This window comes from Haemaphysalis longicornis, unplaced genomic scaffold (assembly GCF_048455015.1).
Source record: "Haemaphysalis longicornis isolate Haplotype H1 unplaced genomic scaffold, Haemaphysalis longicornis Haplotype H1 scaffold_13, whole genome shotgun sequence".
NCBI classification, from domain to species: domain Eukaryota; kingdom Metazoa; phylum Arthropoda; class Arachnida; order Ixodida; family Ixodidae; genus Haemaphysalis; species Haemaphysalis longicornis.
This window is the reverse complement of record NW_027526233.1, coordinates 44,888,450-44,901,902: the sequence shown is the minus strand read 5'-3', so window position 1 is coordinate 44,901,902 and position 13,453 is coordinate 44,888,450. Positions and strand designations below refer to the sequence as shown.

The 13,453-nt window shown below is 49.3% G+C and overlaps 1 protein-coding gene across 1 annotated transcript in view; it reads right to left on the bottom strand.

The window, feature by feature from the left end:
- The window catches only part of LOC144163806 (uncharacterized), a 70,795-nt gene extending 59,123 nt beyond the window's left edge, over positions 1-11,672 (bottom strand). Inside the window, exon 1 of the mRNA XM_077694515.1 lies at positions 9,787-11,672. Within this exon, the coding sequence (XP_077550641.1) occupies positions 9,787-11,396 (1,610 nt within the window). The 5' untranslated portion in view covers positions 11,397-11,672. The remainder of the gene's footprint in view (positions 1-9,786) is intronic.
- Between the last annotated feature and the right edge of the window lie 1,781 nt (positions 11,673-13,453).

Here is a 13,453-nt window from a genome sequence, read left to right as displayed (position 1 = left end):
GAATATTCGCCGGACAGGGTGGGGCCCAGTTGCTCGGCCTTTTTGCCAGTATCTAAGATAAAATACATGGTAAGCAGAGGTACACTACAAAAATTGTGAAGGCGCTTGCAGGACGCAGTGGCCCTGATAATGAATGAGAAGGCCATACATGCAACAACAGCTGACAGTAGTGCTGGTTAATAAATAATTCGACATTTTTACGAGTAATCCCATACTTTTTTTGCCACCATAAAGAGCGCATTGGTTAATCCTGTACCGCCCGTGTCTTGAAAGGAAGAATTGATATAATAACGCGAATAACTGAATATACAGTATAATCGCTAATACTGCGAAATCGGCGGGTACTCAGCTGTAATAAATTATCGATTTTCGATTGGAATTGCACCCGCGTCTGTCTCAAACCAGCCACCCAGATGCCGTCAACCATTTTGTTTTACACGCCACTTTTCGTACGCAGCCGGTCTCCAATGCGGCTTTCCTAGAAATCTACCAACACGTGCGTTGCTGCTACGCTCCAAAACTGGCGCGGTTCGCACGCACGCTTTCGTTTTTCTGCTGGTTATAGCGACGCACGTGATATCTCAGCCCCTGCAATCATGGATATAAAGCTAGAAAACTTATATTAAACGGAATAAATTATGTACGATGATGTCATCAATTTTAAAAACAATAACAGGGGCAACAAGACTTGACAACACTGAACCTACAGGAACACGCAAAAGAAAATGGCAACAAGGCTTCCGACCCCGTCGTAGATTTTATTTTTCGCGGCGCTGGTATGCAGAGTACAAAGATACTTTATAATTCTAGACAGAGAAATAAAAACCAAACTAGCAAAAATATTAAAACTAGCTTTTTCACTGAAAGTTTCAAAAGTTTTTGAGAATAGGAAAGGTCTGATTTCAGTCAGATGCCTTTGAAACACGTCGTGTAGCAGCTGAAAGGTGTCGTTCGAGCCAAATGCCCTTCGATTGAGAGGCCTCCGAAACGCTAGTGTAGCACGTGTATGAACAAGACAGCAGGTGTTACCTCCTACAAACATCGACTCAAAGGCTGAAATAGAGCAGGGCCGCGTGTCGTGGGGACGAGGCAATCGCAGCCTACTCTCGAATAAATAGCCTCGTCTTTGCAGAACTGCATTAGGACCGTGCGCCAGCGTAAGAAATAACAAATTCGATTAGTGAGGTGAACGTCATTTAATCGCGGGAAATTTCTGAACTGTGGCGTTATAGGAAAGTCTCTGCCGGTTTGGTCGAGAGGATAGCGGGGCACCGTGCTAGTGAAATAAAACCGTCTGGTTGCCATTGTTGCTCACATAAATGCATCGATCACCATGTGCTATATATTGCTCTTGGTTCCTATGGGAGCTGCGGCCGTTTATTTTTTCCCGCGCCAAGTGTAACAGCTGTCAAAAGCCATTTCGAGGGTGCTGTAGAGCGTACACGGCTGCTCATGTGATCCATCTGCACCGCGCCCCGCGGCGCGGCGGAAAACAGCGGAACAGCCACTTCGGAATTGCGTTCTCTCCGAGCGATTGGAATGGATGGACGGAGCAACGGCGCGCCGGCAGCTGACTGCGGAGGCCATGACTCTAATAAACGCCTATTCCTCCTCCTGTTATGGTGGCTACCATACTCCTGTGTAGGTTAGTGTTTGGTGCTTTAAATTCTCGATTTCTCTTAGTTTTCTTATGTCAGGTTAGGTAATATTACGTAACGCAAGGGAGACCAAAGTAGTACTCGAGGCAGCATTTCTTTACATAACGCTGGGAGAGGTCCCTTTTGTGGATTGCTTATAATGCCGTCGGACGGCGCTCTAGATACAGACAATATTTTTTATTATTTGAGCGCTTAAGTCACGGCCGTAACCCGCAGTAAATGTCGCCAAAACCCGTTTCTAAGTCGAAGATCTCAAGCAGTGCACTATGCCCACCCCCCAGTTATCTAAAATCACCAATGAGCTATTGTGGTCGAGGTGTTCTGCGCATGACCCTGTTTCGTATTCCACCATCGGAAAGATTCCCAAATATCTTTTTCAACTCAGTATGTTTATTGGAGCTTGCCCGAGCAAAGTGGCGGGATGTAGAGCACCCATAGACTTGTTTAGCTTTGAGAAACCGCAAATCGGGCAGACTCTGCACCATGCGGCGGCGATTTTGTTTGGAGTAACACTCGATTGCGAAGCAGCAAAATGACTCATGAATTATTGAAATATTACACAAAATTGACAAAACCGAAATCTAGAGTCTCATCATAGGCCTCTGAGAACGGTGGCCCCCTCTCTTCGCTAGCTTAGGTATCAACGGCAGGCTGTTATTGAAGCTAGTCAAGAGAGGACGCCACAGCCCTTCAGGCGAATCCCTGCCCGCGCCCTTGGATGCTCTCACGTTGAGTGGAACTGATTTTTTCTTTTTTAAAATTTTAGTTAGACTCAATAGCACGTTTGTTAGGGGCGAAGCACCTTAGGACATCGCTTTTCCGGGGCTTGGCGTCACGTGTGCACAGTATCGCGCAAATGCGAGGAGCATTGGATTGGATTCGACTAAACTTAATTGTATCGAATTGGGATGGATTGGAATTGTATATACTATACACACGCGTTGTCAATCATTTACATGCGTGAGTCGGCAATGCCACGGGTGATTTATGGTAAGAACAACCCCCAGTGATCCGCCCACTCGTCATGATTTCTTCGTGGAGAAGCGTGAATTTTTCACCTTCTTTTCCCTCCTCCTAACGAATCACGTCGACTCATCAAAATTATATATTTTTGCATAATACCATCAATAGTAATATGAACCCAGCATCACGGATTCGACAGCCGATACGTTGGAAGACGTCTTAACTGAAAATTAGGGAAAGAAGTAAAGTTGGCAGGGCGTGAATACCGAAAGCAGGTAACCAGTTGATCCCCATAGTAACAAAACGGCTTCCTAAAGACTAGGCTGCAAGTAAGGGCGCATTCCCGATACTCAGATATGACAGCTCGGAAAAAAAATATTGCATTGTACGCAGTGGATATCTGAAGTTGGACGCCTATGGGGCACGCCTTTGTCTCGCCCTGGGTAATTATAGATCTATGATGATCATTGCTTGGTAGGTGAGAGGAGGAAATTTCTATTTCTTGTTCTGCGGTTTGAACTTCATTTCTCGTGTTTTCTTCCGTTATATGTCTTGTTTGAAGACGTGGTGATCCTATCATTTTCAAATACTATTGCGTGTACCCTATTATTATTATTATTATGGTCACTCTTATTACTTGAGTGGAATGGTGGCAGTACGCGCATGAGTGCCGGAAAACATGGTGGAAAGAAAAATGGTGAGCTGATATCTGTTCAACAAATATATACGCTTAACAGGACCAAATTGAGCGTGCGCATGACTGAACTGGTGAATAGCATTGAATTGAATAACAGTTATATTTGTTAGTTGGGGAAGGGTATGAATAGCTTTAACAATGCGCTTGAAATGTTGAAGTTAAGAGAGTTAAAAGGTGATGTCATTTTCTTAAAATTTTTTTTGGCAATCGAACTTGTTGCAGATAACACAGACATGACAACTGACCCGTCTGGAGTGGCGCACCACAATTCGCCACTGCTTTTCGTCAATCGTCATTTGCTCACAAATGCAGCCTTTGGTGCAGCATGCGGCACCGCCAGTGCACGCAAGACTGGTGCGACGAGGTCTCGTTTGTCGCCCACCATATTGCCTTCCAGCCGTCTGTCTCCATGACATCTGTAGTGTTCTCTTAATGAACCAGAGGGCGTTGGCCTTGAGCTGGTCCGCGTTGTGCGTGTCGGCGAGAACGAACATGTTCCCACAGCCAAGTTCGAACACAACAGGTCCCCGCACATCGCTTTCCGCTTCCCCAAGTCACTCTGGTTGGCTGCGACTAGGACTTACTCGGATGTCCTTTGGCCGCGACCTTGAGTTCTCAGTCCCCAAGAACAGAGAATTTGATTTCCGGGAGGGCACTACAGCAGTCGCTGGAGACACGATGCAGGTTCACTACAGAAGCCGAGCTCTGACGGGTGCTGTGCACCTTTTCGGTAGATAACTAGACACAGCTTGCTGTTGACGTGTCCCTCCACTGAAAAGATCTAACTTTCTATTATGGGTCCCACCGTATCTCGGCGCTGGCTGAAATTGTGATTTATGCAGGTATAGGAAGCCTTGATGATATTTAAGTGCGTTTCGAAAAAAAAAACACCGTCAGTTACAGAGTTCTCTTCAGGGCTTGAGGATGGCGCCATGGTCAGCAATCCTGAGCACGGAGCGTATACACCACGTTCACGACGATTGGCGGCGAATGCAACCGTGTGCCTACTTGTGAACTCACCAGCTGTTGCTACGCCGATGAAGAACGAAGGAGGACGGGAGTCTCTGCTGTGCAGTACCGATTTGAGTTAAAAAACGGGCTTGCCGGCCCCTAACAGTTTATTGCAGGCCAACCTCCGTGCAGCGCAATCTCACGGCGATTATTTCTGGTGAACGCCGAAGATTGACGCGCCCCGAATTTTACGTCGACCCCAACCTCCATGCAACATGAAGCGCGAATGCCACCGGCTGGTCAAGGTGTATCGTGATCACGGTGGCTTGGCGGCTGCCCCTTTGTAGCGGGGGGACACTCCTAGGTTTATATACAGTAGTACACCGCTGTTACGTTCCTCACTGTTGCGTTTTCCTGGCTGTTACGTTGTTGGTCATCGATCCCGGCATAGCTTCCATAGGCATAATGGATTGGGAACCCCGTTGTAACATCGCAACTGTGGGCCCGTTCCCGTATGATGCGTCTCAACCTGACACTCCAAAGCCGCTTGGGAACCGCCATTTTGGCTTTTGATGTGTCTTGGCAGGCTTTGTTACTGAACTGGCTACAAGAAGCCGCAAGCATAAAGTTTCTTAAGCTAGTTAGAAATTCTGTGGCCGCAAGCGAGTTGGAAAGGGCATCATGTTCACTTCAGAACGACGGAAGTGCGTGATGTTAGCGCTACCGCACTGTTGTAATAGTGCCGTGCAGCATTTTTAGATAAGGTCAGTTGGAAAAGAGAGCGACCTCGCAGCAGAGAGATAATATACTGACATAGAGATAATATACTGCAGTACCGCGGCGCGGGTCGTTGCTGACGCCGACCAGGTGGTGGGGCTGGGGTTGCGTTGAGATTGGTCTCGGCGCGTCGTCTTTTGCTCCTTCCATGGTACCCTCGGGGGTTTCTACACCATCCATACGGTCATTTGTCGAACAAAGGCCCATCCTTTGGCAGGACGCAACGCTCCCTTTGGGTGGTTTTCTGCGTGACTTCGGCACCTTCGCTTCGACAGGTGCTCAGGTCTGTTAGGGGAAATACGGGGCACCGCACTCTCGGTCAGGGTTGACCTGCCTCACGGTATCCTTTGTTTGACCGTTCAGGATCTGTTCGTAACAGTTGACGATGTCTGAAGGCTATCAATGAATGTCACAGCCGTATATCTGCCACGTAACCTTGAAGAGTTCCCGCGGAATCGCGCTTTCCGACGCCGTCCATCCGTCAGGATCCTACGGCACCTTGAAGAAATGACGCCGCACGGACTTCGCCGCTGCCGAAGCAACCCCCAACGACAGCGCGGCGCGCAGCACGTAAACAAACCGCACCGACACGTCAGAGGGTCCACTAAAATATGTACGCACGCTGACAGCACAGACTTAATACGTTAATACAAACGTGATGGCAGCAATGGAGCTTTAGATAGGGGGTGATTATGTATTAACTGGGTCTCACTGTATTCTCCCTTGCGTCCTAGCGACAAAAGTTTTGTTCATGGTCGCTCTTCCTCACTCTAAAGGAGCGGTCACACTAGACCGACCATCGGCCGATTTGGTCGGCAAACACGGTATCGGCGAGCTGTCGATCGGCGGCCATGCCACACCGTGCCGACCGTTGGCCAACCGTCTGCGTAAGTGAGAAGTCGGCGGGGTGTCGTTGTCAGCGCGATGTCGGCCGACGCGCTTGTCACACGACGGCGACGACCGCGTGACGACCCACTCCCCCGACTCGCCTCCCCGCCGGGGATGACCTTCTTTCTCTAGTCAAACTTGGAGTATCGTGTCGCCGCTGCCGCGACTGAAGCCGTTCGTCCGTACTGGCGTGTGCGCTGCTTGTGCTGTGTGTACTCCTTAACTTCTTGTTAGATCACGGACAAAGAAAAAAAAATACCTGCGTTCACTGGTGCCGCGGCAGTCATCCATAACGGATGTTATGGATAAACCCCCGGCGAACAGACCTCTGTAGCACGTAAAGTGTATATACTTTCACCGCGCCGCCGTTAGCGCCCATGCGCCGCAGAGCAAACGCCCAAGCCAGCGAATCGGCCAGCTACGTGAGGGCGCTGCGCACGCAAGATGGCGGCGCCCTCGTTGGAATGGTCTCCACCCAAAAGCAGACTGAACAAAAGCAGTACGCAATAAAACGACGTTCAAAGTACAAAAAAAAACATGGCGAAATACCGCGTACCACCCTGCACTTCTACAAAACGACAGATTTGGCAAAAAATACCAGTAATCGTTATAATAGCGTAAATGCAGATAATTGGTCTAACAAAATTTGAATAACTAAAATTATAAACATTGCAAAAATAACATTTTCACAAAACTTATCTGAGGAAGTAAAAAATATGAACCTTATACATCTCCGCGAAAACCCAAGAATGCGCAAAAGCAATTCCACAAGAACTGCAATATGTGAATGCAAAAAGGGAAAAAAAAACGGAGAAAAACTGTGCAAAGCTCTGCAGTTCCCCCCTAAATTCCGGTTTGGCGTTAAAACGCCAGTTATCGTTATAATAACGTAAATGGGAACACTTGGTCGAAGAGAATTTTGCAAAACAACAAAGCTCAAAGAATCATAAAATTACATGATCCCAAAAACGAGCCGACAAAGTCAAGAATATCCATCTTGTACAGTCATGGACAATTCAAATAAAAACTGCGGAGCGCCCGGTAGAAGATACCGGTGCCATCACCTGGCAGTGGCCGCGGAAAACACACGGGAATGCGCAGTTGAGATGACGGGAGCGAGGCTGCGTGTCCCACTGCGATATGTTGTGCTCTTCTCGCTCGCATGCTTGCCTTGTCGCCATGCCGCAAGAGCGCTGCAAGCACTGCAAGTTCTACCGCCGCTGCAGCTGAAGGTGTTGGTCGCGTTAAGAGCAATGCGGCGCGTAATTGCTTGCAGCTGCGGCCAGTACTTGCGTGGGAAACGCATGCACACTCTCGTAAGGCATACTGTTGAGCTCATCATGCTTTCCTGAAGAAAACCAGCGCACAGAAATGGACGCAAAAATAAATGCATGCCACCTAACTTCTGATGGCACTGCATCGTTTTGCGTTCGTGGTGCAGTGGCTCGGGAATTGAACAATGAGCTGGCCGCCAACAAGAATACGCCTTTCTTCGGCGGAGTCATGACTGAGCCACTTGGCTTATTCGGTACTTGTAGCAAACAAAGATATACCGCCAGAACTCGTCTTCAATCACATGCTACATTAACTGCACGCACTGTGTGGTCTCGGGAAATTACTGGCAGAATTTTAATATTCACAAAAATTCAGTAGACATGCACGTCTAACCATTCTAGAGGTACGTTGCCCTTGCACGACAATTTTGGCGGCCCAATTTATTTCGTTTTTTTTGGCAGGCACCTAAGTGCTTGTAGAAATTTGTGGATCGGGTATTACTGAGCATGCTTTAGACTTGACCAAGATGTCCATTCTTATTTGCTTACGTTACTGCATTCCACATGCAAAGCTGTGTCGGCAATGTGACGATGGCGCACACGGGGACCAGGCGCTCGTGTGAGCTGAGCACACAGTGGCCGAAGATACTATCTCGCGCCGCATCGCTAACAATTGCTTTCACTTGCGGCATGGCGACAAGGCAAGCATGCAAGTGGACAGAGCGAAACATATCGGACACGCAGCCTCGCTCCCGTTATCTCAACTGCGCATGTCCGTGCGTTTTGCGCGGCCAATGCCAGTTGACGGCACCGGTATCTTCGGCCAGGCGCTCCGCAGCTCGTATTTGAATTGTCCGCGGCTGTACGTCTCCACCCAAACGCAAAATTAAGCAAAAAAAAAAATGTCCGCCAAAAACGCTCCAAATACGAATATAGAATGGCGAAAACAGCGAAAAACAATTTAACGACTTGCATTTCCACAAGAACGCGTTTGGCGAAAAAAAAAGTAATCGATAAGAAAGCGTAAATTGAGATAATTGCTCGAAGAGAATTTCGGAAAGCTAGACAACGGAAAAAAAGAAAAAACGTAACTTTCCTAAAAACAATCTGACAAGATCAAACCTAAAGTGAAGATTGCGCATACCTGCGTTGCTAGTGGCATTTAGGATAAACAGACAGCTACAGCAGCGATTAGCGCAGCCGACTAATGACATCTGCCACACATTGAACGACATACAACTGCCATTGGTTTGATCAATGAGCATTGCAAGTCCGACAAGCGAAGCTAGCCGGCCAGTCGGCGCAGACCATGTTTTCGTTTTCTCCCATTAAGGTGCTGTGCTGCTGACGCCAAGGACGCGGGTTCGCTTCCCGGCCACGGCGTCAGCTTTTCTGATGGAGGCGAAAAGCGAAAACGCCCGTGTGTTGGAGATTTAGACGCACGTTGAAGATTCCCGGGTGGTAAAAATTAATCCGTAGCCTTCAACTACGGCGCGCCTCATCACTTGTGTCAATCAATAAATCGCTTTGTTCCATTGCGGGCACTAAACTATCCATAGTACACGTATACACGTGTTGAAAAGGTGCACGAAACGAAATTTTCGCGCACTTTTCTAAGCGTTATCTCGGCGTTCACACCCAACAGCAAAGCGGAAGACCAGGTTTGCGCTCCCAGAACACGAAAAAAAAAGCAGGACTTAATCGAGTTCTTGTGTAGTTGTGAGGAATACTTACACTATTCACTTCTAGCGCTCCAGAACTACGGTAAACTAACAACCCTTTAAGTCTGTTTATTCCAACAAAACACATGTAAGAGCAACGTGACACATCAAAATACATTTTTGTTATAGCGATAACCTACACTACATGCTAACGATTGGAAAACGATGCCTATCCGTTTACCAGGAACATCCCGTATAATACGCACTTGGCGCTACACCAATACAAGATAAACATACTAATTAAACGCTCTCATTGTCACTACAGCATAAAAGCTATAGTCTCAAAGGTAAAAACGCTGTCCACAGATATGTGTACTAAAACACGTCCCGCTAACAAAGTGGCAAAATGATTGCGATAGTAGCAAGAACATATTGGCCACGCCTTCAAAAGCTGCGTGCACAAACTGAAGGACGGCCCTCAGATGTACGAAACAAATAATGGCACACTTCTAAACAAAGGATTATTGCACCGAAATCGAGTTACTAATAACTACAGCGCCCGAGTATGTCACAGTTGTCAATGCGATGCTAAAAACGGTACGTACGCGCTATCTGATGTAAAATTAAGATTTGAAGAATAATCGACAAAAAAGACCTACAAGCAATTCTTCCTGTGATGTCGAGGCTTGGCCAGGCCAATAAACGTGGCCATCGAACAGCCGATGCACGGCCTATCCGCAAGAAGAGCTCCAGCAGGCTGTCTATCATCTTCACTCGGTTCCCGGTACCATGCTGGTTGCCGCAACCAAGTCAGGGTCCGTACGCAGTTATCACCACCGACGTAGTGCAAGTGGAGTGTCTGCAACACTGGAAGTCGAGCAGTCATGTGGTTAAAAAACGACCGGACTTTGTCGCACTCAGACGGCGTGCTCAGGTCGAGGCTGAGGTGATGTAGGCCGCTGAGGGCGTCAAGCTTTTCCTGGTAGAACTCGAGGCCACGGTGCACCGCGCTGTCTCTGAGAACAAGTGACCGCAAATTGTCGTTGCAGCTGAGCACATTGCAACCGTTATATGTCAGAGACACTGTGTCCCAATCCGCCATGAAGGAAATCCGCAGCTCTGACGTGCGGAGATTGGCGATGAATTCAAGGGACCGCACTTTCAGAACGCCGAAAAGAGTAAAGCGTCTGAGTAAACTGCGCTGCTGCAGAAGAGCCGCATCAGCTCCGCGCACTCGGAAAGGCTGGCAACAGAAGGTGCAGTGTAGGCTAACATTATCACAGTTCACCCGCACGTCCAGTTCCTCGAGCTTTGATGACACCTTTGCCAAGTTTCTTACAGAATACGCCCGGTTGATGCCGCATGGCGCGAGGGACAGAGCTCGAAGCCTCACAGGGATCGCAGCCAAGACATGGCAGCAGTCCATGCCGCCGGCGAAGTGAAACGAGTTCACGTTCAGCTCCGTGAGAACTGGGAAGGAATTAAGGAACATTATGAGGGGTGTCCTGAACATGGAGCCGGCGTAAGAAGCGGTGTACGACGCGGGATAAGGCAACATTTCTAGTGCGAGCACCTCGATATGCGTCCAAGTCATCTCGAGCGCCACTTCCGACAATCTATGTTGAACACCGACTTCGTTGCTTAGTGTCACGACCACAGGCTTGAAGCGAGGTATTTCGACGGATTCGGACTTGGCGCGAGAACGCGAGTAACTGGCGCCGGCAGTGGACGCTCTAAGGCATACCTGGTTCGCACACGCAGAGGCTCTGTCCGAGCAGTTGGAGGGAAGCTGCCACAAGCGGAGGTATCGCGAGGCGAAATACGGCTGCTCGCCCCGTAGCACGTCCAGCTCTGCCGAGTACACAAAGATCGCATCCGAGGCTGTGGGAAACGTCGCAGCGCCGATACACGTGGCCGTGGCTATGGTGAAGTCGCCGTAAAGGCCGTGGAGGTGCAACTCCTGAAGCACAATGCAACGCCTCAGCAGGAAACTCAGGAGTGCGTGGTTGTCCGCGCCCTGACAGGCCACTTCCACGTACGTGCTGCACAACTGCGGTACCGCCCTCTCGTTGTACGCGGCCGTGAAACGGCGCATGAGGCCGTCGCTGAGGTTCTTCCCGAAGAAAGACCAGTCTAGGCGCTTAAGTTGGGGGAGCCATTCCATTAATGCCATCAGCAAGGTACTGTAGGGCACTGGACAGTTGACGCAGCGGAGCTCCGCCAGTGCGTGGCAGGTCCTCACCCAGGAGAATATGACGTCCGGTGCGGCAACAATGCAGTTGGACACGTCCAGAACCTTCACATTGCACGTCGTGCGAGTCGTGAAGAACCGCTGGAAGGTCCCATCGTCGGAACTTGGAGCGCAGACTATGTTCGACAGAAGGTGTTCATGTCTGACAATGTCGGTGAAGCAAGACGCGGTGGCTTCCATGGCGAGTAGCACATCGGTGTCCGCGTAAGAAAGGATTCGGAGCCAGATATCGTGTGGAAGACGGGAGTAGTCGCAGTCGCAAGATGCTACCGCCATCCCGGACCGAGTGCTTCAAGGCAAAACTTTGAAATTTCCCAGGCTGCTGCGGCTGACTCTTCCATGCACTTGTGAATACACGGGAGCCACATCCGCACATCCGCAGCGGTCAGTACATTCACACGTGACACAATCATGACGCAGGCGCAGTGAAGGTTGAGCTGTTAATCCTAGCTTTTAGTTTTAACGGCCCGCTAAGGCAATTCGTTATCTCTGACATCGAAGGTACTGTACGTGGCACATCGCAGTAGAAAGAATAGCGGATACTGAGCGAACAGGCTCCGATATACGCGACGTCATTTATATGGGTTCCAAGCTCAGAACTTGTGGGCATGCGCTGACCTCCAGCGCGTTTTAAAACACAGCGTACCGTTGGGTTGGCTGCCTCTTTCGTGGAGGGCCGTTTGGCACTTGTTTACTACGCATTACAGCGGCGATGGGAGGCCGAGCAAGAAGCATGTAGAGGCGTCACCCTTTGCACCTGACCGGGACCACTTTGTTGGCAGTTCGAGTTTCGCCGAAAGGCTCGTTGTTATCGATTAGCGCTTCGCACGAGTACAGGCACCCTGTCCCAGGCTGAGGCCGCTGTGAGCGCCGCAGGTTTCCTAATAAATTGGCCCATATCGCACACATAGGCGCATCCACAAATAAGTGGTGATTTCTCAACCCATTATAACCCACCGCCTGCAGCGTGCCGTGCCAGTGGTGTAAGGGGATTGTGCTCATACAAAAAAGATAACCGTGAGGAATGCATCGATTCCTTTTTTGCATTCTTCATCACCTATAACCTCATTGGTGGGTACGATATCAGCGACTGGCGCTTTTTTAAAGCGACGTTTTTTACCTCTACCCCCAAGGGTTCTGTCGCGACCGTTGGTGCACACAGAAACTCCCGCAAACATATAAAAAAGTGACTGCCACTGATAGCAATACTAACTGGAAAGAATAGAGAAACGGAACGACGGCCCGTTGCCTAACCGAGTTAGCAATGAGCCCAAGCGGAGACGTAGGAGATAGACGGGGCAGTCACCGGGCGCCCCTGCGTGTTTCCCCCCTGAATTCTCGCTGAATGCCACGAGATAGCTTCACGCCACCTCTCACGCCGCTCCGCGCTCTGCCCACGGCACGTGAAGCGGCCGTGTGCGCGCCTTGCGGATGCGCTAGGTGTTAGAAAAATTAAAGGAAGCTTACACCAACCCATAGAATCTCACTTCGTCGCCTCCGTCGGCGGCGGCAGAGACGCAGAAGTGAGGTCGTCTAACACCGGGTTTAAGCTTCCTTTCATTTTATAAAAAAGGAGTTCCCACTCCTGTGCTCCACCAATAACACTCAAAGAACCACCGTTCAAGGATCGTGCATTCATTTAACCTTAGCAACGAATGTCTCTTTGAATTAATACAGGCAGTGATTAAGTGCAATACAACTCAAAGAACCACCTTTCATGGATCGTGCATTCATTTACCCTTACCAAAGAATGTCTCTTTGAATTAATAAATGCAGTGATTAAGTGCTTTTAATTGTGTCTTTTTTCACCGTTTGTGGAGCCGCGGCTTCGTGGCGTTGGATTCGCTTGTGGTATTCACTCTGTGTGGTATTAAATTCGCCGACACTCGCCGGCGCTCGTCAATTTTTTGACTGCTGCTTCGCCACATTTGTATTATTTGAGTTGTTAGGGGAGCACAAGTTCGCTCCAATAAACTTGTTTTTCCTTCAAACCAACAGCGTCATCTTTGGCTTTGTGAGATCTGGTAGAGGTTCTGGGTAGATGAACCATAAACCCCCTTCAAGACGTCAACGAAGCCCAACTTGTGCCACCCGCCGACAGCAAGGCCTAAAGCCAGAGGTTCGACTATTGCCAGGTACACTGAAGTCAAAGACGTCACGACTGGTACCATGAACGACGCTGCCATCATGACTAAGGCAGCGAGCACTACTGCTGCTCTGCAGCAACCCCGGGAGCCACCATCATTTAACGGGTCACCTACGGAGGATCCTGAGGAATGGCTGGAGGATCTCGAGGGGGTCCGAACGTTTGACTGATGGGATGACAACGAAAC